This window comes from Caretta caretta, chromosome 1 (genome assembly GCF_965140235.1).
Source record: "Caretta caretta isolate rCarCar2 chromosome 1, rCarCar1.hap1, whole genome shotgun sequence".
NCBI classification, from domain to species: domain Eukaryota; kingdom Metazoa; phylum Chordata; order Testudines; family Cheloniidae; genus Caretta; species Caretta caretta.
The window spans coordinates 109,354,302-109,381,842 of record NC_134206.1 but is presented as its reverse complement, the minus strand read 5'-3'; the positions used below and the strand labels follow the sequence as shown (position 1 = coordinate 109,381,842).

The 27,541-nt window shown below is 42.7% G+C and overlaps 2 protein-coding genes across 11 annotated transcripts in view; one reads left to right on the top strand and one right to left on the bottom strand.

Annotated features, from left to right (window-relative positions):
• Positions 1 to 13,129, top strand: part of CARS2 (cysteinyl-tRNA synthetase 2, mitochondrial) — a 72,077-nt gene extending 58,948 nt beyond the window's left edge. For all 6 annotated transcript variants that reach the window (XM_048855211.2, XM_048855196.2, XM_048855174.2 and 3 more), the window contains 5 exons: positions 5,079 to 5,217; positions 7,104 to 7,227; positions 9,620 to 9,718; positions 11,447 to 11,710; positions 12,919 to 13,129. In XM_048855211.2, coding sequence (XP_048711168.1) covers positions 5,079 to 5,217; positions 7,104 to 7,227; positions 9,620 to 9,718; positions 11,447 to 11,710; positions 12,919 to 12,993 — 701 coding nt within the window. In that variant the 3' untranslated portion in view covers positions 12,994 to 13,129. The remainder of the gene's footprint in view (positions 1 to 5,078; positions 5,218 to 7,103; positions 7,228 to 9,619; positions 9,719 to 11,446; positions 11,711 to 12,918) is intronic.
• Positions 13,130 to 15,396: 2,267 nt separating this feature from the next.
• NAXD (NAD(P)HX dehydratase) overlaps positions 15,397 to 27,541 on the bottom strand; it is a 71,381-nt gene continuing 59,236 nt past the window's right edge. For 2 of the 5 annotated variants that reach the window (XM_048855149.2, XM_048855158.2), the window contains 3 exons: positions 26,979 to 27,099; positions 25,605 to 25,681; positions 15,693 to 15,806 (listed from right to left, as the gene is read on the bottom strand). In XM_048855149.2, the coding sequence (XP_048711106.1) occupies positions 25,642 to 25,681; positions 26,979 to 27,099 (161 nt within the window). In that variant the 3' untranslated portion in view covers positions 15,693 to 15,806; positions 25,605 to 25,641. Of the gene's footprint in view, positions 15,807 to 25,604; positions 25,682 to 26,978; positions 27,100 to 27,541 lie in introns of those variants that run through there. The other 3 variants (XM_048855129.2, XM_048855138.2, XR_007357310.2) reach the window with 2 other exon arrangements.

The following is a 27,541-nucleotide window of genomic DNA, read 5'->3' as shown; positions in this document are numbered from 1 at the left end:
GAGGAGTGTGTTCTCAAGGGGACATCTGCAGAACGCAAAGAAATAATGAACAGAGACAGTATTGTGAGTGCGTTGACAGCCGTGAATCACAAAAGGTACACATACACCTCTTTCTCACTGTCCCTTGGCTAGCACACAGGTTGCCGTGAGTTTGCGGGGAGGAGAGTGGGCAAGGGAGAAAGAGCAAGAAGGGACAAAGGGTGGTTTGTGAAGGGGGGTTATTATAAGCAGTTGGGAGCCTATTCTGAATATTGGTACCCCTTTCCCCAGGCTATAGTAATCGAACCCGATATCTCATGCTTAAGGGTAACCCAGGACACAAGGGAGCATCTCCTGCATGCGTGTGACTGCAGACTGGTTCTGTATGCCCCTTGCCTGTGTGCTGCTCTGGTCCCTGCAGCAGTAATTGCCAGGTGATGCATCAAAGTTTCCTAGAGCGAGAGGAGAAACGAGGCAGCTCTCCCAAGGAACCTTTGGCAGAAGATTGCAGAATACCTACAGGAAAGTTTTTCCTAGAGCTCACTCCGGAGGATTCCAGAGGCATCCCCGTGTACATGAACAAACTTTTCTGCCCTGGCCCCACTGTGTCAATGCACTGGCTCTGTTTTTAATTTCTGTCCTGAATCCCTCCTCTACCATATAACTAAGTATATGAGAGCTCAGTCTCGTCTCACCATGTGCTATCAAAGTAAAATGAGCACTTCCTGGAGCTCCCCTCTCCTGCATGGTGTGCGCCATACTCGGAGTGCTGGGACTGGCTAGACCCCTCCAGAGTGGAGAAGAGTCCCTGACTCACTGCACCACCGGATGACCCTGCCGCCTGCTCCACTTTGTCCTCCGGCTCCACCTTCTCGTCCACCACTTCCTCATTGCGGTTGAGTCCACTGGCCTAGCTGCCTCCAGTCCCGCTGAAGTATCCACAGGGCTCTTGGCAGTGGAGGTGGGATCGTCGCCGAGGATGGGCATCCAGCTCCTTCTAGAAGCAGCAGGTCTTCGGCACCACGCCAGAACGATGGCTTGACTCGCTTGCCTTCTGATACGCCTGCCTACTGCGTGTCCTTTTCTTGCCCCTTCTCCTGCGTGGCGCTAGCAGTCAGCCCATCGGTATCAAAATTCTTACGGCTGGTGCAAAGCTGCAGCTGCAGAGCCTCTTCTCCCCATGTACTCAGCAGATCCAGCAGCTCCGGTGTGCTCCACGTGGGAGCGTGGCTGCTGGGTAAAGCCATCACGGTCGGCTGGGAAGATGGGGTCGGCCTTTAAATGGGGGAGGGGCACGTACCTGTGTACCTCCAGGGCAGGAGAGTTCAAACTGCTGGCCAGAGCGGTCATGATGGGCATTGTGGGACACCTCCTGGAGGCCAGTTAGAGTGACATAACCTAGTGAAGCGTCTACACTGCGTTGCTCTAACTATGTAGCAAAAAGCTTTGCGATGCTCGTCGAGATGCTTTTATTATGTCGGCATGGCAGGGGAGTTATAGCGGCGGGAGAAGCATTTTCAGTGTGTACACCTCCACTGTTTTGTCGACAAAAGCTGACTTGTATCAACAAAACCGTGTAGTGCAGACAAGGCCCAAGATAAAAAGCCAGAGTCTGTCCCCCTCTCCTGAGTTAGCTTTGTGTGTGTCTGTGCATCCATCCGTCCCCACTGTTTAATTCATTTTTAAAGCTTCTTTTACTACTTGCTTCTGTATGCTGCCTTTTGCAACTGCTTCCGATATAAATTGCTTAGTGCAGAGAAATTCTGCCTGAGTTCTTTGTTTGTACCTCCTTGCTCTCCTTTGTTTGTTCCTCAAAAAGCTCTGTTGGCCTACATTTGACCCAACGATAGCTGTCTTTAAGAGGAGGCATATTCTAGAGGTTAGAATACAGACTTGGGAGTCAGGAGTTGTCAGGGCTGATTCCCCACTCTGGCACATCGAGTGCAGAAGGTGGGGGCCCGCAAGGATTTTAAAAATTAATACTGGCCACTCCAGGCTTGTATTAAACTCCCAAGGTTACAAGCTTCTCTCTGACCTTGGATGGGTAGATGCTGCCACCACCCAAGTGCAAAAAAACCCTTTGAAACCAGAAAGGCGCACTGGGGAATTCCTTCCTGTGGGGTACCCTCAAGCCCTCCCCTCCCCCCCGCCCCATGGAGAAAAACTGAGAAAGAAAAACAAAGGAAATCAGCTGTTGCCACCAGCTAATTAAACAACATATGCACAGACCTCTTAGGACACAAAAAACCCAATCCTGTTTTTAAAAAAGGTAAATTTTATTAAAAACAAAAAGAAAGAAAATACATCTGGAACTTAGGCTTTTGCTAGATTTAAAAAACTCACTTACAAAAATGAAACATCAAGAATAACCTTCCTGAGGTCCAGTTTAAAGGTTACAAGCAAAACAAAAGCATTTGGGGTTAGCACAGAAGAGTCCACAAGCCAATAAGAAATAAACAGAAATAAACCTAATCATGTCTTCCTTGACATTTCCTAATTTACTTACATATCTGGGGTTTCAGATAAGCAGTCTCTAGGTATGATCTGATGGTTTTTCATACCTGGCTTTCAGCTTCTCACAGCATAACTGCTCCCTGTTCCCCTCTTTCCCGGAGAACCATAACACACAGACAAAGGGAAGTTTTTTCCCAATTTTAAAAAATTCTAGCCCTCCCATTGGCTCTTTTGGTCAGGTGCCCCTCCTTTCCTTTTACCTGTGGGCTTGTTAACCCTTTACAGGTAAAGCAAGTAGAAAATAGCTACGAAGAGGAATTCTATAGCTAACAGGCTGGGTGGGTGTCCACAAAAGGGAGCTACCTCCCAGCCCCCGGTCCCCTTTATTTGTCACAGGAGTCTAATGGTCTAGGCCCATTAATGAGCTCCTGAAACTCTGAGATATGGACAGTGGTTAACCACTCTGCTTCTCTGGCACAATGGAGCTGTCCACCAGGATGATAAAGCTTGTTTGTTCAGGAGACAGAACTTTCTCAGGGACTTCATCCAAGGTGATTATAGACATGAATGAGTGAACATAAGAAAACAAGAGCTGCCATACTGGATCAGACCAATGGTCCATCTAGCCCAGAATCTTGTCTCCCAACAGTGGCCAGTAACAGAGCTTCAGGGATAGTGTACAGAACAGCGTAATTTTGGAGTGATGTACGCCTCTTCTTCCACTCTAGAACTAAACACATTTGAACTGGACTGTGCATCTGCACTGGACCATACTTGTAGTATAGGAGATAGGCATAAATCAGTGAAAAAGAACTGCTTTATTCAAAGTGGACTTCACTGTATTAAACATTTATCATGTGTGCTTATCTTACAGTTCCTGTGACCAGAGAAATTCATTGAGTAATCTTATTGGATAAAAACTGATATCCAATTTCTGTAACTTTTTTACCAAAAAAAAAAAAAAAAAAAGTAAATGTCTGATTTGAAAAACACAGTAAAGTTTTATTTTTGAAACCAATCTTAATGCGACGTTAAGACAGATTTTATTCGCCCACAAGTTGAGAATCTCTCAAATATAGAGCCAGATTTTGACCTCTATTATATTGGGGGTAAATCCAGAGAGATTCTGTTTAAACTGTTAGACTTGTTTTTGGATTTATATTGGTGTCAGTGAAATCAGGTCTGGCCTATGGCTTCCACCACAGGTTTTTCTTGCACCTACTGTTCATCTTTCTTAATGGTGTGTGCTTTTGTTCAGTGTTTTGTAGTCATACAAAGGAGACCCTTGTAACATGTGTGTTTGTGGGGCCAGAGGGAGGGTGCCATGGAAACTGTAGGGCACACTCAGCACTGATATAAGGAGAAGTACACTATAATAAACTATACTTTGGGTGTAAGTTAGTCAGAAAACAGGTATATGTGGCAAAGCAATGTTCCTTATGTTTAGGGCCGCAGGAGGCTCCCAGAGGTTGAGGTGGGTCTGATCTCCCCCAGAGCAGCTGTGCAGGAGATGGACAAGTCCTGTCCCTCCCCAGCCCAGCCGGAGCTAGGAGCCCCCTTTGCTGGGGCACTCCTACGAACAAGGGGACATCGGATTTCACAGGGAAGGGCTTATTTCACAGTCCGTGATGTGTTTTTCACAGCTGTGAAATTGGTAGGGCCCTACTTATGTTCAGTGGATATGTCAAGGCTCTGTACCTTACTCTGACTTGATTCTCTAAAGGATTAAGTTTAAATTCAGCCCTGATGTTGGTGGGTGCAACTTCCAGTGGCCATAACTCAATGGGAGTAGCGCCCACTTACATGAGAGCTGAATTTGGCTCCAATATTGCAGTGTAAGTTAAAACATGTATAACTTTGTGTAATTTATGAAGATGATCCACAGCTGACAGCTGATGTCAGTGATGGGTGCAGGTAGACTGTTGCTGTCCATGGTTTACCTGCAGGTGTAGCCAAAGACGGAGTGTTCTCAGCACTATTTCAGAAACTATAGTTCAAACCTGAGCAGATTTTCTTTTCTTCTATCTGAAGCAAATATTTATTAGTAAGCCCTGACTTTAATTGTAGAGCTTTCACATGGGCTAAAACTAGAATCCCTCTTAGTGGTATGATGTTATCCCACATTGATGGACTGAAGATGATGTTATGGTTAATTAAACATGTATGCCTCTTTAAAAACAGGTAAGTATTTTGTGTTACACATCAGGAGATGTGATGATTTATTTTTGATTTTTATGAGTGAGTTGTATACTTAATTTTTTTGGTGGTAATTACAAATATGGCTGATTTAACTATTTTTGGGTGCCTACTAGATGGAAAAATTCAGTATGTGAAAGACTATTGTAAAATATCAGATTCTGCTTCAGATAGTTTTTCTCAGTCTTTGGGCCATTGTATTTGCTTTCTATAAATATGTGCTGTGCCATTTTTAATTACTGGATTGTTTTAGAACCATTAAATCTAATATGCCTAAAGATTAATGTTTTTAGTTAAGTTTGTAGGTAATTTAACAAAACTTTTGCTGTGACAGATAAATAGTAAAGAACTCGTATTTCTTGTAATATTTTCTCATGGCTCTGTTTCCTCTATATGTTGCACAGTATCTTCTGTATCATAACATCTAAATAAATTTTTTATTTTCTTAGCAATAGAATTTGGTGATGACAGCATGAATGACGCAAAGAACCTCCTTCAGGCCATCTCGTCTTTTATTAGTGATGCAAATGCTTATATGAAAGGACAGCTGGTGTGTGATCCCATTAGGGAAGATGTATTGTGGGAGATGTGAGTGCAAATATATATATTTGATCACTGGAAGATTCTGATTATAAGAGTGGTAATATGTGAACTCCTGATTGATTATGAGGGGTTAAACTTTGTGCCACACTGCATGTCATTAAAAAGCTGTACAAAAATCCACCCGGTCAAGATAAAGGGGGAGAGTGAGAAGCAATATCCTCTTCCTTTTCGCTTTCCGATTGCTTTTTTCCCCTTTCTTCCTTAAGCTGATACACTTGTGCATAGTCTACTGTGCTCTGATGCATGGTGTATATGTAATGTAGCCTTACCTAGGTTGCTTTGCTCCTCTTGAGTGACATAACCTCTCAATTGAATTCTGACATGGAGGAGAGGAGAGAGTGGGACATGGAGAGGACCAGAAAAAAGGTGGTATAGGGAAGAATGAGATCACAGCTGTATGGGGCATGACCCTGAAGACACAGAGTGATTTTGCTGTGAATGAGACAGAAGGTGATAGGGAACCAATGAACAGAACACAGTGATGTGATGATGTTGTTTTGTTTCCATGCACTTGTGAGATGGTGGGCTGCACCCTTCTGAATAGACTGGAGCAATTTTCGGAGGCCATAGGTAGGAGCTGCAGTAATAATTTGAAGTAACAAACACATTACAGTGCGACTGAACTGCGCATTCAAGTAGTGGAAGTGGGCTGTTCTGTAGAAGTTTTAGTCAGCATTTGCTTGTATGTAACAGTCATTTGCAAAGAGGAGTTGGTGGCTGAGGCTAGCAAGATTGTGGTCCTGAAGGGCAAGTGGACAGGTCATAGTTGAGAGAAGGAGAATGAGCTCAGTGTGCTGCTGAGGGAGCGTCTCTGGCCAAACAGGAGGATGTCAGCAGCTGGTGACAGTCAGTTGAGGAAAGTTAAGGCAGTCAGGTATTGCAGTGTTTGGGACAGGAGGAAAGGAAGCCGAAAGGGGATGTCAGTGAAGGATTCATAGGATAAATAAATTTGGGTGCCAGCAATGTAAAAGTGGCTGAGAGTAAATAGGTGAGTGATGATGTTAATGACGGGCAGTGGTAGATACACAAGGGAGAAGGGACCCTAGGGGGGCCTCAAGAGCAATGTTCTAACCTCTCATGAGCAATTGCCACCAGGCACAGAATGGCTACAAAGGGAGGAGCAAAACAGTTAGTAGGGAGCCAGAGATGCCAGCATAATGTTTGAGGCTCTCAAGAAGGCTGTGGTGCAATCATTCATGTCAAATGACGTACTGAGGTCAGTGGGAATAAACAGAGGGTTGATTGGCAGTGTAGGAGAGGGGGCCATTGACAGCCACACACTGTTTACAAGTTGCCATTTATCCCCTTTTACTAATAAATGCACTGGTAGCATTGATTCTTCCACTGGAGAAGAGAGGGCAAGAGCACCTCCCAAATTGACACCCCGAAGCTTCTCTGTCACAAAGGGCCTTTCCCTCTGAGCCAGGTATCGCACAGACGCAGTGTTTGGTGCCGAGAAAAGAGAGCTTGCTCCTGAACCTGTGTCCTCTGATGCGGCATAAAAAGCTCCTCGCTGACGCCAAGTCCGCTCTTTTGCAACGCTTTGGGACACCACATGTGACTTGGCTCCTGCAGACAGACCCACAGTTAGCGTGAAAGATGGACATTGTTCATGTAGCCATTGACAACTGTGAATTGTGATGTCCTATTTCCCGAGTGGATGTAACGGTTCAGTTTTGGATAGACACAGCTTTCCCCTTTTACACTGAAAAATTTCTGCTCTTCTGAGAGCTGTAGCATTGCCCATTATGGTTCAGATAGGAAGAAAATGACAGTGTCATTTAGATGACTCCCTCTGGCTGATAGATGAATTCAGTACTCTGCTAGCAACTTGTCCATCTTAACTTACACGTTACCTTCTCTTTTTTCAGACTAGCCAACACAAAAGCAAACGTAAAGGCTGCATTTGCAGATGACTTTGACACCTCCAGGGCTGTTGCTGCAATTATGGACCTCATTCACCATGGCAACAGACAGCTTAAGGCTGTCACTAAGGTAACCCATTAGGATACAGAGATCAGAAAATGACAGCTGTCTACAGTCCTACTGTTTAATTCAGACAGATTAGTTTATTGTTCACACACAGACCTGCAGAAACAAAGCTCTACAAATTGTTGACCTTAAAGACACACATTTATCGAGACTGCATCTCTAGAATTCTGTACTATTGTTTTATGTTTCACTGTGTCCAAAGCATGTTTCTCTCCTGCTGCCTCATATTCATAGGGAAGACTTTTGAAAGATACCTGAGGGTGTTATGTGCCAGAGGCTTTAATGCTTGTTGCACATACCTGTTTTCGAGCCCCATAATACCGATGAGAGTGGACTGGGGATTGATTGATTTTGTAAAGAAGTCACTGTTATGACCAGGATTTCCAAGTGCATGGGGTGGCAATGGCGGTTAACACAGCACCTGTTTTATTCAGCCTTCACAGTTGCCTCTGCTACTTGCAAATAATACATCCTGTCTCAAACTGCCCCTCTAAGGCTCCAGCTACCCTTCAGATCATACACTGGCAATTTGAGGCCCCATTTAAAACCTGATGCTGAAGCAGAGGAGGCTTTGGGTGGCTGATTACAAGAGTTCAAGGATGGAAATAAAGCAAAAGCACAGCCCTAGGGACTCCTGGGTTCTGATCCTAATTTTGGCAATGATGTCATCTTTGGTCTTGGGTCAAATACTTAACCTCTCTGCTTCATTGTCCCTGACTGCTTAATTACCAGTCTCATGGTTTTCACAGTTTGTTTTTACTGGGGCTGAGAGGGGTGAGGATGAATGTAGTAATAACTCATTTTCAGATTTTTTTTAAAAACCCCGTCTCCTTTGAGTCCTGTAGCAGCACCAGTCCTGGAGATCTGGACTTAGTCGCCGTCTTTCCCTTTCTTTAGAGAGCTCTTCTCCGAGCCACTGAGTCAGTCCAGTTGGTAGTTTAAGTCCTGGATAACCCAGCTGTTTGAATTCCAACAAAACAAGCCCCCCTCGTCCTTTGGATCATGTTGATTGTTTCTGAATTTCCTTTAATGATCAATCTTTCTGGTAAGGTCGTGCCCAGTACTGGCTGCACTATTCCAGGGGCAGTTGCACGCAGCTGCTTTGTGCATCTCTTTGAACATTACTATTTTCCGTGTTTTGTTTCCTACGGAGTATCTGTGTGTTGGGTTTTTTTCTCTAAAGGTACGTGGACGGTTGTTACCGCAGTGTGCAGAGTAGTACATACCTGCACGTCCTCCTAGCCCAGATCTAAACAGCAGCATGGATGGTGAGGCAGAGGGTTAGGCAAGTAGAGTGCCCTTACGTGCCAGAACCTTAGGAGATGTACCCTATACGGCTCCCTGTATGCCCAAGCAGTGCCTCCAACTTTTAGCAGTGTAGCCTTTCCCCACTGTCTGCACACCGCAATGGCAAGTGTGGACACCACCTGCCTTTCACTGCAGTGTCTAGCTACACATGTAATCTATAGTCCCTGTACTCTACACACACAGCCAATATATATGGGCTTGCATTTCCCTAAACGGAACTTATTTCATTGTTTGCTTTTTTCCCATGTTCCTAATCGCTCTTGATCCATTTGTATCTTTTTTTTCCTGGCTGCTGGTTCTAGCTCCTTCCAGTTTCGTGTCCTTTGCAAATTTCAAGCTATTTATGGCTTATCCCAGTCATTAATGAAGATGTTAAATAAAACCTCACCAAATACCTCATTTTGATGCATCTCACTACACCCTACAACTTAATATTTTGCCGTTGCCCTTTGCTAGCCAGCCTTAGTCCCCGTAAATCTTTTCTCCTGTTCTTGCCATGTTAATTTTGAATGTTGAGCTCATATTGGATAAATAGAAAAGGAGAAAGTGTGCCTGCATCCATCCGTGTTTACAAATGCTGCTCCTCGGGTGACCAGTACTTGCAGACAAATACTGTCAGGGTGTCTGAAAATGGCTTTCACAGTGCCTAACTCATCAGGACAAAAGGTGATGCTTGAAGCAGTTGATGTAATTAATTAACCTGAAAAACCTTCAGCTGTTAATTTGGTTTTCATTTTTCTTCATGCTCATAGGCCTTGTCTACATGGGAAAGAGTGTGTGGTTTTTTTTAAATAACCTAGAGCGGGAATTTAAACTGCAATAGTTATGAGTCCCTGGCGTGGACACTCTTATTCCCATATAGGAGTGTCTATGATTTAACTTAAAAGCCTTCCCAAATGACATAAGTGAAACTGAAAAAAATTCCACTCTTCTATCAGAATAATTTTCCATATAGGTGGATTATACTAGCATAACTAGTAAAATTTTCCCATGTAGTCAAGGTCATAGACTTCAAACTATATTGGCAGCTTGAGGCCTGCAATAAACCGTATGCGTAAGCCAGCTTTGTTTTTGTGATTTGTAACAGGAAGGTGGATCTCCTAGAAGCCCTGTTGTGTATGGAAGCATGCTTTCCTATATAGAGGACTTTTTTAACACTGTTGGAATATCTCTTGGAGACAGACAGGTATGAAACCGCTCTAAAGATCTATCATGGGTGTCATTGTTTGTATTATAACAACAATATAGTAGCAGCAGAACATTTTACAAAAATATAAACAAAATGTGGATGAAACTGGTGGTTCTGATTTTTGTAACTGATGCAGAAACACCGAGGGAAGGATCTGCACTGATACAGATGTAAATTATGTGGTTTAGAAGAGAAGGAAAATTAAACACAGATGAACAGTATAGAACAAAGCATGGGCTGAATTCTGCTCTTGAATATTCCTGTGCATCTTCTATTGCGGCATTGGTGCAGTGGAAATAAGTTTGGGGAGTGAAACAAGAATATGTTTGTGACTGAGGTACATAAGTACTTGATAAGATCGAAATAGGGAGGAAAAGGAAACCAGTGAAACGCCAGAGCAAGAGTGCTATGCGGAGAGATGCTAAAAGCCAAAGGCAATAATCCAATATTATATATTTAAAAAATAAACAGGACAGGAGCTGTTCCAGGCTTGTTTTCCATGGATCCTAAAATTTGCAGATGCTATTAAATTCTAAACAGGGAGCAAATTTCCTTTTGTGAGGTAGCAGATCCATATTGTAATTTTTTATAGTGTACACACACGCAGCTATTCATTCACAAGCCTTTTAAAATCACTAACTGTTAAGCTATAAATTGAGGTGGTTCCTTTGTATTACTGTGTTAGAGTGGCTTCTGAACAGCTGTGTGTATGCTAGGAGCTGGCTGTAAGTCTATGCATTTGTCGCATTATTTTTTGGTGTTATACTGTATTTGGGGGAATCGTGTAATTTTCATGTAGGACATTCATCTGCATTCTGTGGCCTTTGTACCTAGCTCGGTACATGCTTTTCTAGCCTTTTGATGCTGTATCGGGTTCTCTGGGGCTTCCAGGTGGTGCGAGGTAGGATTAGAAGACAGAGAACTCTGTGCCTGGTTTCTCTGGAAGAGAGTTTGTTGTAATTGAATGGAAATGATGCCTTGATAAAGGGATGACAGTTTGTTTGGGTCTACTACAAACATGCCAGATCCACTGCCTTTGGAAGTGGATTAAGCTAATTTGGGAATAAGAGCATCCACAGCTGGAGTTAATCAAGAATAGCTATTCTGGAATGACTTCCCTGTGTAGACAAGCCCGGAGTAGTTGTCTGAGTTTGCCACCTGCCTACCCATTGTTGGATGGTAAAGTTTCTGTAGGCATCTCAAAGTCAAGTCTTAAGGAGGGATTTGGAAATGGATAAGATGCTGGTGCAAAGGTGCCTCACAACAGTATATCTTATTCCCCTTCCTATACCAGAAGTTACATTAGCATAAGCACAGTTACACCATTATACCTGTCCAGTATAGCTAAAGCCGTACAACTTTGGGTATGCCTGCACTGCAATAAGTGTGATTGCAGCATGGACTAGCAGTACTTGCTCCAGCTTTAATCTAGATCGCACAGTTCAAAATACCAGTGAAGACACGATGGCATGAACATGTAATACGAGTATGTACCCAGGGTCCCTGGCAGCTTGTAGAGGCTGCATCACTGCAACAACGCTACTGGTTTTAGCTGTTAGCTTGATAAAAGCTGGTGGAGGTTTGCCAACCTGTGCTGGAATCAGACTCCTGATTGCAATGTACACATGCCCTGTGTGTAGACAAGGCCTTACTTCAGAGTTGAATGAATACTGCTTAACTCATTTTCTGATGCAGTGTTTTAACGCTGCTGCTCTTGATTTATAGGTTGTTCCAGAAAACAAAAATTCAGCTATGCTTTGCAGTGTGATTGATGAGCTAGTGAGCTTCCGTGTCAAGGTGCGTAATTATGCTCTTGCTATGCCTGGAGCAACAGAAGCGGTGCAGGTGGAAGAAGGTACCATTCTAGCAAAGGAAACAAAACAGGAAGAGAGAGAGAGAAGACGGCAGTTACTGCTGGAGCGAGAACCCCTTTTGCAGGCTTGTGACAACCTACGGCGAGACCTTGCTGCATTTGGAATCAACATAAAGGTTTTGAGAAAATATTGTCTTTGTAACTCCTTTAGTAATTCATAGAATCCTAGCACTGGAAGGGCCCTCGAGAGGTCATCTAGTCCAGTCCCCTGCACTCATGGCAGGACTAAGCATTATCTAGACCATCCCTGACAGGTGTTTGTTCCATCTGCTCTTAAAAATCTCCAATGATGGAGATGCCACAACCTCCCTAGGCAATTTATTCCAGTGCTTAAACTGCCCTGATGGTGAGGAACTTGTTCCTAATGTCCAACCTAAACCGCCCTTGCTGCAATTTAAGCCCATTGCTTCTTAACCTCTGAGAATAGGACAACAATTTTTCTCCCTCCTCCTTGTAACAACCTTCTATGTACTTGAAAACTGTTATGTCCCCCTTGTCTCCTTTAATCTGCTCATGTAACATACTCTAATTTTCTGTTTTATGATATATTTAATTCTGCATTCTACTTTAAATATCCCTCATGACTACCAGTCAAATTGGTAAATCTGAAAACTCCATTACTGGCCTGGCCTGTTAAGAACTTCACTTGTTAAACTGAAAGTGCCTCTGAAGAGTTCATTTCCCAAAACTGCAATTGAATGGCTAGGTAATAATAGTAGGCAGAAGTGGACTATCATACTTTTTCAAAAATATTCAACCTCATGTCATTCTTTTGAAGTTTAAAGAGCTCAAAATTAGGCAGTTTATTCTCTTTTAGTAGCCATAAAGGAGGCATATTTTGTTTTGATTTTGCAAAAGTTTTAAACATGAAAACTGACTCTGATAACGTGTGAGAAGGTACACACTAAATATTTTTTTAAAAATAGGCATTACAGTATATTCATCACCGTATACAGCTATCACAGAATGTGGTCTCAGCAATGTTTTAGAACTGAAGTTGCAATATTTTTCTCATGTCAATGCCATATTATTTAAACTAAACGGAGGAGTGTCCAATGTAATTTACGATCTGTTCTGTGAATAGATGGGACCACCTTTTTTTTTAAACTTGATCAGTAGTGACGCTAGATTATTAGAAAGCCGTATTTCCAAGTACCTACTTGTTTTTTTTAAATGTAATCAGCATTTTTGCCTTTTGAGCTTAATACAGAATGTTTCAGGTTCATTTAGGCTGCTTCTAGGGATTTAAATAATTTAACCAGGTACAAAGTACTGTGTGTAATCAAAAACTTACTGGGTTTGACCCACTTATTTATTCTTACAGGACCGGGGTACTACTTCCACATGGGAAGTGGTGGATCAGAGAAGAGCAGAGCAAAGAATGGAAAATGACAGCTGATATAGTACAGGGACATGACTGGACTGATCATGTGGCAGTGAATGCTTTAGGAACCACTGTGAATTAATTTTTTTCCCAATCAAAAAAGAACTCTGCAGAAACTTGTATATCTATTAATAAATAGTGTTAACTTAAATACCTCTCTGCTTGCCACAACTTGATTTTTCCCTTTGAGAAGGCGTTGATCTTTTCCTGCATGTATTGTGAAATAAGCTGGTAGTAACACAAGTGGTTTTGTTCAAGTAATGCAGCAACTGTAAAAAGGGGATCTATAATCCAAGTAATTAGCCTATGAGCTGGGTTTGGCATGTTGTAAATGGGTTCTACACTTGATACTGTTCATATAAAAATTGCTATAGCCTGTCAGTAACAAAAGGGAATGGGTACAGAGGATAAACCATCTTCAGCTTCTGCAGGTGCTGTGTGACTAAGCCACTGCAAATGAAGTACACAACAGTTTTGCTTTATTTGCTATATTTTTATTTCCTATGGAAAGAAACTTGCTACATTTCCAGAATCTTTTAAAATTAACTTGTAACAATTTGTATACAATGGTGAATAACAAAGTTACTTCTGTGTATAGTTAAAACAAAGGCAAATTGAAATTTATACTGACCTCTGATATCAAGCAATTTCATTTTGAAAAAAAAACAAAACAAAACCAAACCAAACCCAAAAGGTCTTATTTGATTTGGCTTTACCTACAAATGTAATTTAGAAATAATACTTCTTACATACCAAATACAAAAACCTCATTTTAAAATCAATTCAACAACTGTTTTAAAACTGTTTAACTTTTTTGATTTTAGGAATTAGAGTTGAAAAGTAATTCCAAGGGGAGAAAATGACAATAGCTTCTGTTCCCCAGGGAAGTAGACAGTTTACAAACTGTCTTTGGTAAAACACTGTAAAGTCTTTTCTTAGGAGTAAACAACTGCTCTAATTTTAAAAGTCTTAGAACCCCAACAGAATAAAATGAGCAAACATATAAAAACCTATTTTAAAAATAGGTTAGCAGTTTAGAAAGAAAAACAAAAACGCATTGGGGTGAGGTAGTAGTCACAGTGCATCCAAAAATATGAATTATAAGGGCCGGAGCTACTCAGAACAGCCTTTCTGATTGAATGTGTTCACTGAAGGAAGTTATTACAAGATGTGAAAGTGCAATCTGACTAATATATAGGGTACTAAACTCTATTCTAGAAATAAGCTACTGGAAAAATGGTTTAAATGAATATGTAGCGTCTAATAATTAATAGTTTGCAAAATTAGTCCCTATGCGGTAATGAATATGCACATTGAGTTAGATTGTAGGTTTAAACCATAGGGCAGTAAGTTGGTACTTACTGAAACGTACTTCTGACTTCCACCCACAAATTAGTTTTACCTCAGTATTAAGCTGTACATCCAGAAGTTTAAGAACCCCCGTACTGCACAAATCTCTCTCAACTTCTGATTTATTCCTGCCTGCCATCTACTCAGCCAGCCAGCGAGAGACACGCACGGAAGTGCTGAGCTGTCCTCCTTGACACTAAAGCGCTGCCTCTGTTAAATGATGATCCACCAAAAGCCTTTAAAAAACCCCTTGCTACAGCCCAGGCCCGACCGCCCCAGGCCCAGCACAGGCTCCTAGTGGACTAACTGTATTTGACTGCCTGCATGGCCCTAATGTCGTATAATTAAATGCAGCTTTCTGGCTCCTCAGTTATTACTTATGCAGGCAATAAATAGCCACATATGCATACATACAGTAATGTGCTCAGAGCTCTACTCCAGCAGTTTGAGTTGGCATAAAAGCACTCAACCGTCTACCCCCACTGACATTTTTGACCATTTAAATATCACTAGTTCCTCACCACACCTAGTACCTTTTCTTCAAAATGATTACATTTCACACACACACGGTGCTCCATGTTAAATTTTAGTCTACAGCAGATGGAATATAAAGTAAGTTATTTCAGCTAACCATAATTCCTACCTTTCATGCCAACACTTCCAGAGTAAATCCTTATTTTAAGGGGGTTCCCCCCTCCTCTACGTTTTAAAATGAGCCTCATTTTTTCTGAAAAATGAAGAGCAAGAATTTCAAATCAGCTATTGCTGCCCATGTCTAGGAATGGGCAAAGGCAACCAATTACATTCAAAATGGAAAGCAACTCAAGCTTTTCCTTTCCAAAGCGGCATCTGTAAAAAGGGGAAAATATGAATGTGGAGAAATATGAAGTGCAGTAGCTACTTCTAGATACAGAGTCTAATAACAAAATCATGACAACCGTGGTGCAAGCCAAGAAATTCAGTTCAGCTGGTGGAAGAATTTTACTTTCTTCTTAAGTATCAAGTGCATTTTTGCAGTTCACACACACTTTAGTTATTGCTCAATAACTATGAAAAAGAACAGAGGAATACTTTCACTTTAGTTTTATTATATTATATAACAGATCTGCAACTACAGCATATTTCAGCCAAAACATTTTTTTGTATTCCAAACTCTTAAAAAACTATCTACATTAATCATTTTTTCTATTTAAAAAAAAAAATCTACCTAGCATACCAATGCTGCTACAGCACTTGAAAGGGTGCATTACTTATGTATATTCTACTGTAAATGTAATTACTGTTGTTGTCATTGTTCTTCGTTTCCTTCCACTCTGGTACTTTGGCTTCAGGTTTCAAAAAGTTTGTTAAAAGCTGTTCCAACTTCTGAAATCATATCAGATGTAGTCATTGAACGTCCACATTTTTGAAAGGCTTGGTTGTTACATTGCCTTGTAAGAGAACAAGCTCCAAATGCAGCCACTAGAAAAGGATTTTGACTAAAGGAAAAAGGAAAAAACTTACGTTAATTTTCTTTAAACACTCTTACACAGGAGAACCTTGCACAATCCCAGAAGGTAGTGGCTTATGAAGATGGAGGATTGCAGTAAAAATTAAATTAATCTGGAATACACTGCTGTCTTGTTACTGAATTTAGCGTTAACATAATTTATATGCATGAAAGAATTAGTAACAGAAATCAGAGATTCTTCAGTGCTTCCATTTACCTTCTTGATGCTTACATTTTCTACTGTTATAAGAGTTTCTCAGTGTTAGAGTGAAGCACATTTATCCTTATTTACCACCTTATGCTAGTTCTTACATTTCCATATTACGGACCCTCGTCAGGCTAGAAATCCCATTGTGAATGTTTCTCCCCTCAAATACCCCCCTTCCCCAGTGATATAGTACTCAATTATATGAAAAGTAATATTAGGACAGAAGGACAAGATAAAAACAGGCTTGTTTTAGTGTAATGGGTGAGTGCTTAAGTCCATTCCTATCTTGTATCTGTGTACTGAGTTTCTTTTTCCTGTGGGGGGAGGGAGGGCTTTATATTTGTTACTACCTATTCTCCCCTTCTTCAAGTGTTTTGTAATGGACATGAGCAAATAGGTGAATGCTCACCCCGAGCAGAGCCGCCAGAAAGTTTTTCCCTCAGTGGCATCTGTCAGGTTAGTTCTGGTACCCCTTGGAGTCATGTGCTCATACCACTGGTATAAAGGGGCCTGCCACCCCCTCAATTCCTTCTTTCCACCCAGGACAGTCATTGGAACTTCAGTTCATCCTTGCATTCCCCGCAAGTACCTCTCTCAGTGGACTTTGTTCTCGAGCCTGTACATAGTTATTTGTAGTGGTTACGTTTCAGGTAGTTTGTTAGTAAGTTAGTTAAATTAGTGGACCATGCTTAGTGCGGTTAGCCCTTCCACAGCACTGGTACATGCCTCAGTGCCTGGGGTTTAAGCTGTGTGTGTCATGCTATAAGCTGATGCTGGTTAGTGACCCCCATTGCAGCTGCCTCAAGTCAGTGGGGGAGGCCCACATGCAGGAGCACTGCAGGATCTGTAAAGGTTTCAGGCCCTACACTAAGAAACACAGGGACACCAGGCTTAAGCTCTTCCTCATGGAGGTGGTACTTCATCCTTCCTCAGAGCCAAGCCAGGCCAACTTGGCACCAAGTACTTTGGCCTCAGTAAGAAGCATACCAGCTTCTCTTAGACAGATGCAATGCTGTTCTGCTTCTCTGGTGCCAAGGAAGGACGTTCCTTGGACTTCTTGGTACTCCCAGCCCCGACAGTCATCCCTGGTGCCAAAGACGACCACTCCTGCAAGGGACTCTTGACACCGCTCTCCCTATCTGGTACCAAGAAAGCAGCAGAAGAAAACTGACCAGGTGTGATCCCCAACACAGAAACACTGGCAGAATATGACCTGTGCTGGGCCACTTGGAAATACCTGCTCTTCGCTTGGTGCTATTGACTCCGGCCTGGGAAGGGCTCCATTGCGTCTGGCACATTTGGACTCTCCAACAAGAGAGCGCCCTTGGACAACTACCTTGGTGTTACCATCCAGGCCTGAGGCAGCAAGGGAGAAGCCATCACTCCCAATTCTGCTGTCCCCCGCCATTTGGGAGTGGTCAGTGGTGGTGTAAGAGGCAAGAGCTCCCACGGCACCAAGACCCCAGGTGCCGTAAAAAGGGAGAGGGGCCACAATGGCATAGCACCAGTCTCCTCCCTCCCAGCACTTCTCAGCCAGCACCAGTGAGCACCTAAACCAGTTCGGTTTCAGAGTAGCAGCCATGTTAGTCTGTATTTGCAAAAAGAAAAGGAGTAAACGGGATACAATTAATTTAGGCTTGAATAAAGACTGTGTAATGACCCATTCACTCCCAAAGTAAAACTATTTCCCCATGTTTATTCCCCTCCCCCCACTGTTCTTCAGACGTTCTTGTCAACTGCTGGAAATGGCCCACCTTGAAATTCACTACAAAAGGTCCCCACACCCCCCTCTCCTGCTGGTAACAGCTCACCTTAAGTGATCACTCTCATTACAGTGTGTATGGTAACACCCATTGTGTCATGTTCTCTATGTATATAAATCTCCCCACTGTATTTTCCACTGAATGCATCCGATGAAGTGAGCTGTAGCTCACAAAAGCTTATGCTCAAATAAATTTGTTAGTCTCTAAGGTGCCACAAGTCCTCCTTTGCTTTAAACTAGTTTGGTTAGCCTAAACTAGCCAGGGAGCAGAGAGAGCCATAAGCATGGGTTGGCCAGCTGAGCTGCCCCTAGAACATTATAGGGGCTGAGGCCCAGCGACATGAGCCATTAAACCTGAGTCCTTTTCCCTGGCCCACAGGGGGAAGGTAGGGAAGAGAGATGTTCTGAGCTGGGCCACCTGAAGGACACCCCAGGAGGCAAGACTCAGGAAGATGAGGCACTAAAGCTATAAGCTCCTCCTTTCCCTGGCACATACGGAGAAAAGGAGGTTTTGAGTGGACTGCCTAGAGCAGTGGTGTTCAATTTGTGGACCCCTAAAAAATTTCAAATAGATGTGCAGACCCCTTTGGTGCAACTAATTTTCAGCAAATGAACTGGTCTGTTTCTCTCTAGACTTGTCAAATTTCAGCATTTATAAAGTGTCTGACTATTCTGCTGCTAGTTCTGTAGCAAGTCTTTGTTCACTGATACAGTGAAAGCATAACTACAGACTACACTGACCTCTGTGTGCATACTGGATAGCATCCACAGAACACTAATATAAGAACTAATTTCACACCTGAATGTCAGCAAGAAATCAAAGTTATTTTTTAAACTACCAGGTTTTTTTTTAAAAAAAGTGGAGCCAAACAAACAAGTTACGGCTGACAAAATGTAAGACTGAAATTGAGAAGTAAAACGGAAATCTGAAGAGCAAACAGTCAAAGATGCAGAAACAAAAAAGTCATTCTTTAAATAATAATATCACAAGCAGAAAGCCTGTGAGACAACTAGTACATTTGCTGGACTAGAGGAAGTAAAGGGAACAATTAAGATAAGGACATTGCAGAGAAATTAAATTGATGCAAAGAAGTCACCAAGGATGATAGTGGGGAGATACCTAATCAAGATCTACTCTTTTCAGTGAGTGATGATGATTAAGATATTGGAACAAATGGATTAAAAAGTAACCAGTCAGAAGGATTAGCCAAGGAAAGGTTACTTACCTTACAGTAACATGAGTTCTATGAGATGTTTTGACTCTATGGGTACTCCACTATAGGATGTGCATGCACCCATGTGCTCTTGACCAGAGAATACCCAATAGCGTCCACAGGCCTGCACCTGTGCAGAGCAGTGCCTCATGCTTCCTAACAAGGGCATTTAAGGAGGTGTGGACCTACCGCCATTCGTTTCCTTTTCGACTGCAAAGCTGAAGACTCCACAGCAGATGGGAAAAAGGGCGGGAAGTGGAGCACCTATAGGGACAAAATATCCTGAAGAACTCAAGTTAGTGTGAGGTAAGTAACCGCTCCTCCTCCTTTCAGTGTATGTCCCTGTGTATGCTCCACTGTAGGGGACTCTCAAGCAGTATCTAATTGAAGAAGGGAGTGCTGAGGAGCCAAGTCCAGGACCGCTTGGAAGACTGCCAAAGGTAGTATCATCCCTGGAAGCAGGTGAGTTGGCATAATGCTTTGCAAAGGTATGGATGGTCTAGCAGCAGAGCTACAGATTTCTGCTGTGGAAATTTCTTTCAGAAGAGCTAGAGATGTGTAGTGGGCCTCGTGGAATGTGTTGTCGCTCTCTGAGGGGGCTGCATACCTGCAGATTCATAAGAGTTTAAGATGAAGCCTGAAACCCATTTAGATAGAAATGACTTATCTCCACACAAAGGTTATAATTTGGAGAGAGGATGAAGAGACAACCTCAGAGATCTGAAAGGTCTTAGTCCTATCAAGGTAGAAGGCACAGACCCTTCTGACATCCAGTGTGTGAAAGCTGGTCTTCTCTCTGGAGGCATGTGGTTTGGGTAGAAGACTGGTAGGCAAATCTCTCGGCAAATGGGATATTCCAAAGAAATCTTCAGGAGGAAATGAGGATGGGGATACAGTGTGACTTTGTCTCCATATAAGATGGCATATAGTGGGTCAGCCATAAGAATGCAGAGTTCTCCCATTCATTTGGTTGATATGACAGCTATGACAAATGATGTCTTAAGGAGGAGGGAGAGGAGAGAGCAAGTAGCCACTGGTTCAAAAGGAGGCTTCCTCAGGGCATTAAGAACCAGGCTGAGGTCCCACTGAAGGGCCGGAGGAAAAAGGTTGTGAAGACCCTAGAGGAATCTGGCTGAGGTAGGATGGACAAAGACTGAAGCCATGGATGGGTGAGTGGGAGGCTGTAATGCTGGCCAAAGGCACTTTAATTGAGCTTACTGATAGCCTTTGCGTCTTTAAGTGTAAGAGACAATCCGTGATCGTAGAAAGCAGGACTCTGAAGCTTGAGAAGATGGAAGAGAGCACCAGGAATAAAAATATTTCCACTTTTGAAGGTAAGTTCTTTTGGGCACTAGAGGTCTCTTACTGGATAGGAGGACTGTTTGAACTGCAGTAGAACAGGTTAGTTCCATGCTTGATAACAGGAGCCAAGTTGTCTGATGCAGAGAAGAGGGGCTGGGATGGAAGTGGGTCCCTAAATTCTGTAACAGGAGATCCTTCCTGAAGGAGTCAGAGAGGAGTTGCAACTGGGAGGTGAAGTAGGTTTGAGTATCACACTTGTCTTGGCCAGGCCAGTGCTATGAGGATGAGCCTCACTGTTTGCTGACACAGTTTGAATAAAGTCTTGAGGATCAGAGGTAGAGATGGGTTAGGCGTACAGCAAAGTAAGGTGCCACGGTGTCATCAGAGCCTCTCCCAATGAATTGCAGCCTTAAGCCCCTCTTGGAGAAGAGAAGGTGACATTTTGCATTGTCCAAAGTGGCAAAGACACTGCTGAGACATCCAAAGTCTGGAAGATGCTGCGGAAGACAATGTCTTTGAGTTCCCATTCATGGTCCTGCCAGAAGCGTCTGCAATTGCAGTACGGAAGCCTGGTAGAGAGACTGCTGAGATTTCTATCTGATGTGAGATGCACTAATTCCACAACCTTAGCGCTTCTGCGTAGAAAGACTGGGATCTTGCTCCACCCTGTCAATTGATGTAATACATCGCTGCCCTGCTGCTCAGAATTACCCTGATGGAATAGCCCTGTATAAGAGAGCAGGCAAGCATACCATACTGCTCTTAACTCCAGGATGTTGATATGGGGCGTAGCCCTGGATATAGTTCGCCCTGCATGGTAACTCCTTGAAGATGGGATGCCTGTTCCAATAGAGAAGTGTCTGTTGTCAGAATCTGTGTTGGTGGAAGCTGAGAGAAGGGAGTTCCCATGGAAACCTTCCAAGGGTTCTTCCTATGTCAGGGAGTCTAGAATCTTCTGCGATAATGTGACACATTTGCAAAGGCTGTGTCTGCTTGGAGTATACACTGATCTTAACCATGTTTGAAAACATGCGAGATGCAGACTTGCATGAGGTTCTACAAATGTGGAGGCTGACACGTGTTTCAAGAGTTGCAGGCAAGTCCTTACAGATGTTTGTGGACTGCACCGTACCATCAAGATTAGACTGGATAGTGTGGAAAACCTGTATTTGGATAGGTAGGCTCTGGCTGATAGGGAGTCCAGGGTAGCGCCTTTATAATTTTTTTTTTTTTGGTGTGTGTGGGGGGGGGGGGATTGGATTGCAGTTAGAATAGATTTCTTGTAACTGATGAAAAGGCCCAGAGGTTGGAATAGGTGGTGCTTTGGAGGTTGCCTACTGAAGCTGTAGGTCTGACTGGCCTCTGATCAGCCAGTTGTCCACGTATAGGAATACTGCAATGCTCCAGTGACAAAGGCAAGCTGCTATGGCTAAGAGGATCTTTGTAAAGACCCTTAAGGCCATGGAGAACTCGAAGGGGAGGGCTCAATATTGGTAGTGATATTATCCTATTACAAAGTGTAGAAAACACTTGTGGGAATGGTGGATGGCAAACAAAGCAGACATCTTGTAGGTCAAGGGCAACAAACCAATCTTCCAGATCTAGGAATGGAATAATGGTGGCTAGAGTCACCGTTCCAAAATGCTGTGCAAGGATGTAGTTGTTCAAATTCCTGAAGTTGAGGATTGGTCTCCACATTCTGTGCCTCTTGAGGACTAGGAAATAGCTGGAATAGAAGCCTTTTCTGACAAACTCGAGTGGTACCAGTTCTATCGCCCCCAATAATAAGAGACTGTACCTCCTGTTGTAGGGGCTCCTCATGAGAAAAGACGAGGGGGTTCAGTGGAAGTGTATGGTGTAACCCACTTTGATGACCTAAAAAATCTATTTTCTGAGGTGATGTGTTCCCAGGAAAGTAGAAATTGGGGCAGGCAGTTTCAAAATCTAGGCTGGATGGAATGATTGCACCACATAGAATGTGGTGGAGGAGGCTACTCGATGCCCTCAACCGAGGTTATTAAAACAGCCTCTTAGAGGGAGATGCAGACTGGATAGTTGTAGAAGCAGGTGGACTTCTCTTTTGGGGTTTCGGCCTTCTCCTGAAGGGCTCCACGGTTTGGAGAAGGCATGATGGTATTGAAACAGCCTGGATTGCTGAATGGTTTGAGATCTGCTAAAACATATTTATGTTCCCAGAGACCAGAGTGTTGCCCTGGAGTCCTCAGGGTGTGGAAAGAGTCGTCCAGGTGCTCAATGAAAAGCTTGTGCCCTGCACAGGGAAGGCCGTCTATGGTGTTCTGCTCCTTTCTCATGAGGCGAGAAGACTGAAACCAAGATGTTCTTCTCACAATCACAGTCATGGTCATGGATTTAGAGGCCGTGTCATCAGCATCTAGAGCAGCCTGCAGACAACTAACTGGCCTTCAGAAATGAGGGACAGAATTTGGTCTCTCTGGTCTTGTGGCAGGTGTTCAATAAAGTGTGTGAATTTTGAGTAGTTGTTGAAATCCTATTTCCATCATCAAGGCCTGATAGTTGGCAATCTGAAATAGAAGAGCCAATGATGAGTAGTACTTCCTGCCTCGTAAGTCCAGTGTTTGGACTCCTTATCCAGAGAAGAAGGTCTAAGGCAAGTCTGACTGTTCCCTTTGCTGGCTATGTCCACCCTGAGGGAAAGGATGGGAAAAAGGTGCTCCATTTCCTTAGGTGAAATATAATATTTTTTTATCTGTCCACTTACAGGTGGGTAGAACTGTGGCAGGTGTTTGCCACAGAGTGTGAGCGGGAGTTAATAGTGCCTCATTAATTGGAAAAGTAATCTTTCCCTTGGGATTGATGTTAAAATACTCAAAGAGTTCTGGGACTCCTGGCCTTCTTCCATGGGGATCAGTAGGGAATTTGCCAGGCACTTCATGAGGTCCTAGAAGGCCCTGAAGTCATCAACATATGATGATGGCAGTGGCATAGTTGCCTCCTCTGGAGAATGAGGACCAGCTGGTTGAGGAAGAGAGGCCTCTTCAGTCTGTGATTCTTGCTTCTCCTGTGTACCATCTAATACTGACAAAGTGTGTGGTATTGGAGATTGGTTCATCAGTACCGGAGGGTGATACGGTATTGCTGGGAGTTGAAGTTTCTTTTTGCATGACATCCTGAAGAACTGTTCTTCAAGGCGGCTCTGTGATTCTAGCAGGCACAGTGTGGAGGGGGAGTCTCGGGGGCAGTGTCACCAAACAGTCATAGTCCCAAGACATAGGAGGTTTGGTCAGTTCTGGGAGACCCTCTTCATTAAATGGGCTCATAGAAGCATGATGGTATGGTATAGAAGTGGAGTCCTGTACCAAATATCTCACAGTTCATAGTATCATCCCCAGAACTAAGTGGGGGGCAGGCCTCACGTATTGTTGCCAATACCAAAAGACTGGAAGCTCAAGGGAGAATTGGCTCGCAGGCGCCAGGGCTGTATTGGGGAGGGGACTGTGGTAGACCTCTTTGAAATGAGGGACTCCAGTTCATCTGGAACTACGAGGTGCTGTGTGGACAGGAATCTGGAACGCGATGGAGGGCTATGATAGTCAATGGCAAAAGCTGGGGTCAGTACCGGAGTGGATATCAGGAAGTAGCTGGTGAATGAAAAGTTCCCTGGATCTTCTTGGACCTCGGAGTTATGGTAAGATGATGGTACCTTAGCATGTGGGGTAGGTCTGTGTGTGTTGCGATGCTGAGGTGTCAGATGGTACCAATGAAGATGGCGGCCTGAGAGTAGAGGGCTTGTCCATGTGGAATTTTTTATGCAGTACTGGTGCCTCAGTGGCATCCTTTGAGGGATGCGAGGTCTCCTGATCAGTCTTTTGGGGTGACACACCCCCTTCTTTGTTTCCCTGCTTGGGAAAAATATGCTTTTTTTTCCTGAAGGTCTTGGTGTCGAGGGCTGCTGACAAGGTTCCAGCAGACACTGGAGTTGCCTGAGATGTTGAGGCTGATGTACTGGGGCAGGGCAGGGAAAAGACACATCTGGAGCTAGGAGGAGTTCAGCATAGTCTCCCTGTCTTTCTTGGACTTGACTTTGAACTCCAAGTAGACCATTGTCAGGAAAGAGTTAAAATTTAGCTAACAGCTAAGACAAAAACCGCAGAACAAGCACGAATGTTTCAATAAGCATTCAGTAGCAAGGACATGGACAACTGTAAACAACTGATAAGCTTATATGGTCAATGCCCGCCCAGTAACTCAGCTCTTAGAAAAATGCTAACCCTCCCTTCAGAGCCCGCCAGATATCTGTAAGCACTAATCCCTACTTCCCCACCCTGCCTCTTTCCCCCACAAGGTAGCCATGGATGCTTGATGCAATAGGATGACCTCTATACATACGTACTTCTTAGTTTTATCTTTGTTTGGGGTTCTCTCTTGACTTGTAACAATGTCTGTCTCTGTATGTACAGATAAATGCAAATGAATTGATAAGAGAATGTATATAACTGGCCACTATGGCACCATGTCTTTGAAGCTGCTTGCCAGTCTTCCCGATACCATGAATAAAGCCCCTTCAGTATTGTCTGTGCTTGCCTGATTCTTGGGGAAAAGAATCTTTTCGCCTAACACCGTGCACTTCGAAGGAATGTGGGATTCATCCAAGCACCTCAGGCAACTGGAATGTCAGTTGCTATAGGGAAAAGACCTTTGGCAGGTCTGATAGGGTTTAACCCCAGGATTTTAGGCATAACCAAGAGGATCTAGACACTAACTTCAACTTCTAAGGGGTCAAACTACTCCCTCCGCCTCCCCACCCGCAGAGCACAACCAATAAAATAATGAAATAAAATAAGTAAAGATTTCACAGGGAAAAGGGAGGAAGCTGAAAAGAGCAGACACCAAATCGCTCTGTCTTGAACAGCAGGCAGTTAAGAAGGAGCTGAGTAGTGGCGGGCACACGCCTCCTCATATGGCCTAGTAGGGAGACATGAGGCACTGCTCTTTACTGGTGTGGACCCTTGGACGCTATTTTGTATTCTCCGGTCAAGAGTGCACGGACGGGCACGCACGCACCATACAGAGGAGCACCCATAGAGACATATACTCAAAGAACTAAGAGTTCTCAAGAAACAGAGTAAAATGGCTGAGCTGCTTCTAAAAATATGCAATCATTAATATCAGTTACTATACTTGAAGGCTATGAGCAACTAATATTCTAACTATTAAAAAAGAAAAAGGCACTAATGGTGATGGTAGGATTTACAGACCCATGATCCTTACTTCAGGAGAATAAGTAGAAATGATTATTAAAATTAGAATAAAAAAACCCACCTAGATGAAAATGATAATGGGAACAAATAACTGGTCATCACTGTGGATAGTTCACTGAAAAACATCTTCCATGCACACTGGTGGTCAAAAATAGCAAACAATATTAAGATGTATAAAGAATGTAAAAGAAAAATAACTGATAATTTTATAATACTCAGAGTCAATGGTATGCCCTAACCCAAAATACTGTGTTCAGTCCTGGTCATCTTATCTCAAAACAGATATAGTGAAAACAGAAAGGGTTTAAAGGGGGGGTGATGAAAATGTCTCTAAGCATACAGAAACTGCTACAAGGAGAAATTAAAAAGACTGAGACTCTTTAGGCAAGACACATCATAAAAAGTAAATAAAATAACATTTAGTATACAGCAAGTAAATGGGATGATCCTATTTACTCTCTCTCAATATAAAAACTAGGGAACATGCAATTAAATTTAAAAAGGCAATGTATTTAAAACCTACAAAAGGAAATTCTTTAACATGGTGCACAACCTGTGGAACTGACTGGCACAATACACCATTGAGGCCAAAAGTAGAGCAAGTTTCAGAAAAGAATTACATAGTTATATGGCTAATGAGACCATCTCCCGTTCCTAAGGTCATGGAAAGAGAGGGAAAGTTATTCCATAATTGTGCAGGATTTTTTGTGATTTCCTTTGCAGCAGCGCCACTGGCTACAGAAAGGATATAGAACTATATGGACCACTAGTCTGATCTGATAGGAATTATTATGTATTCTTAAAACAGCTGGCAATGGCAATAAATTTTAAATTTATTTTAAAATGTTTTATTGTGAACCCAAATTACTTCTGAGATTTTGACGTAGCCAAATTAAATGTTTAAGTACCTGTAATTGGTTTAAGTTGATTCTTCAGTTAGTCCGTTAATATTTTACAATTTATAAATTTATAATTTAAATGACAAATTACAGTTGTGGAATAACCTGACTGAACCAACACAATTCATCAATACACCACAGAGAGAGATAATAAAATTATATATATTTGTATATTATTGAGATTTCACTGCTGTACAGCAACTGCCATTTATTTAATATTACATCTCATATATATTCTGCCTATGAAATTCATTTTAAAAACATGTTCTGGTAAATAAATATTCTTGGAAGTCCATTCAGGTTTGCATTCCTTTTCTGCCTTGTGATCTTGAGCCATTCTCAGAATCAAGAGACAGTTTGGCTTCATCAAAACCAGAACTATTACAATGGCTATTGTCTACTCTACAACACGACTTTTGTCAGGGTGATCTATCCCAGTGCCCCAAATTCAGATTGTGTTTCTTAATAGCATCTCTACAGGAGTTGCTGTGAGGAACACGGGCTAATATGAGCTAAAAGAACTAATGAAATCATACCCATTAGTTTTTTCTGGTCCAGCAAGAAATGCCCAGTGTGCCAAGACTCCAAGCGAACCTGAAAGAAGGTCCCCTTGTCCGCCGCATCTTCGGCTGCTTCCTTCATGACTGCATACAAGTACTACAAAGAAACGAAAAACAAAGGGTCACATATACTTACCCTCTGTTTACGTGACATACTACCAGGGCTGTGAGGGCTGAGGAAACACAAGAAATGCAAGGTATGCTAGAAAATTTCTTCTCTGAGGAGAGACATTGTCAGGTTAGAATTTACTTTAAAGAAGACTTCATCTCCCACTTTAAAAAAAAACATCTTTCAATGATTAAAAGCAAAATCATGTAAAAATAAAACTTATCAAGTATGCAGTTTACTTTTTCCATTTCTCTCAGAATGGAAAATAGACTCTGCATCTAGCCAATTTCATATGTAGGTTTTCATGCACTATTAAATTGTATTACCACAATGACCAGAAGCCCCAATAGGACTGGGTCTCCACTATATGAACCATTGTACAAACACAAAGCACACCATAATCTCTGACCTGAAGAGTTTACAAATCTGA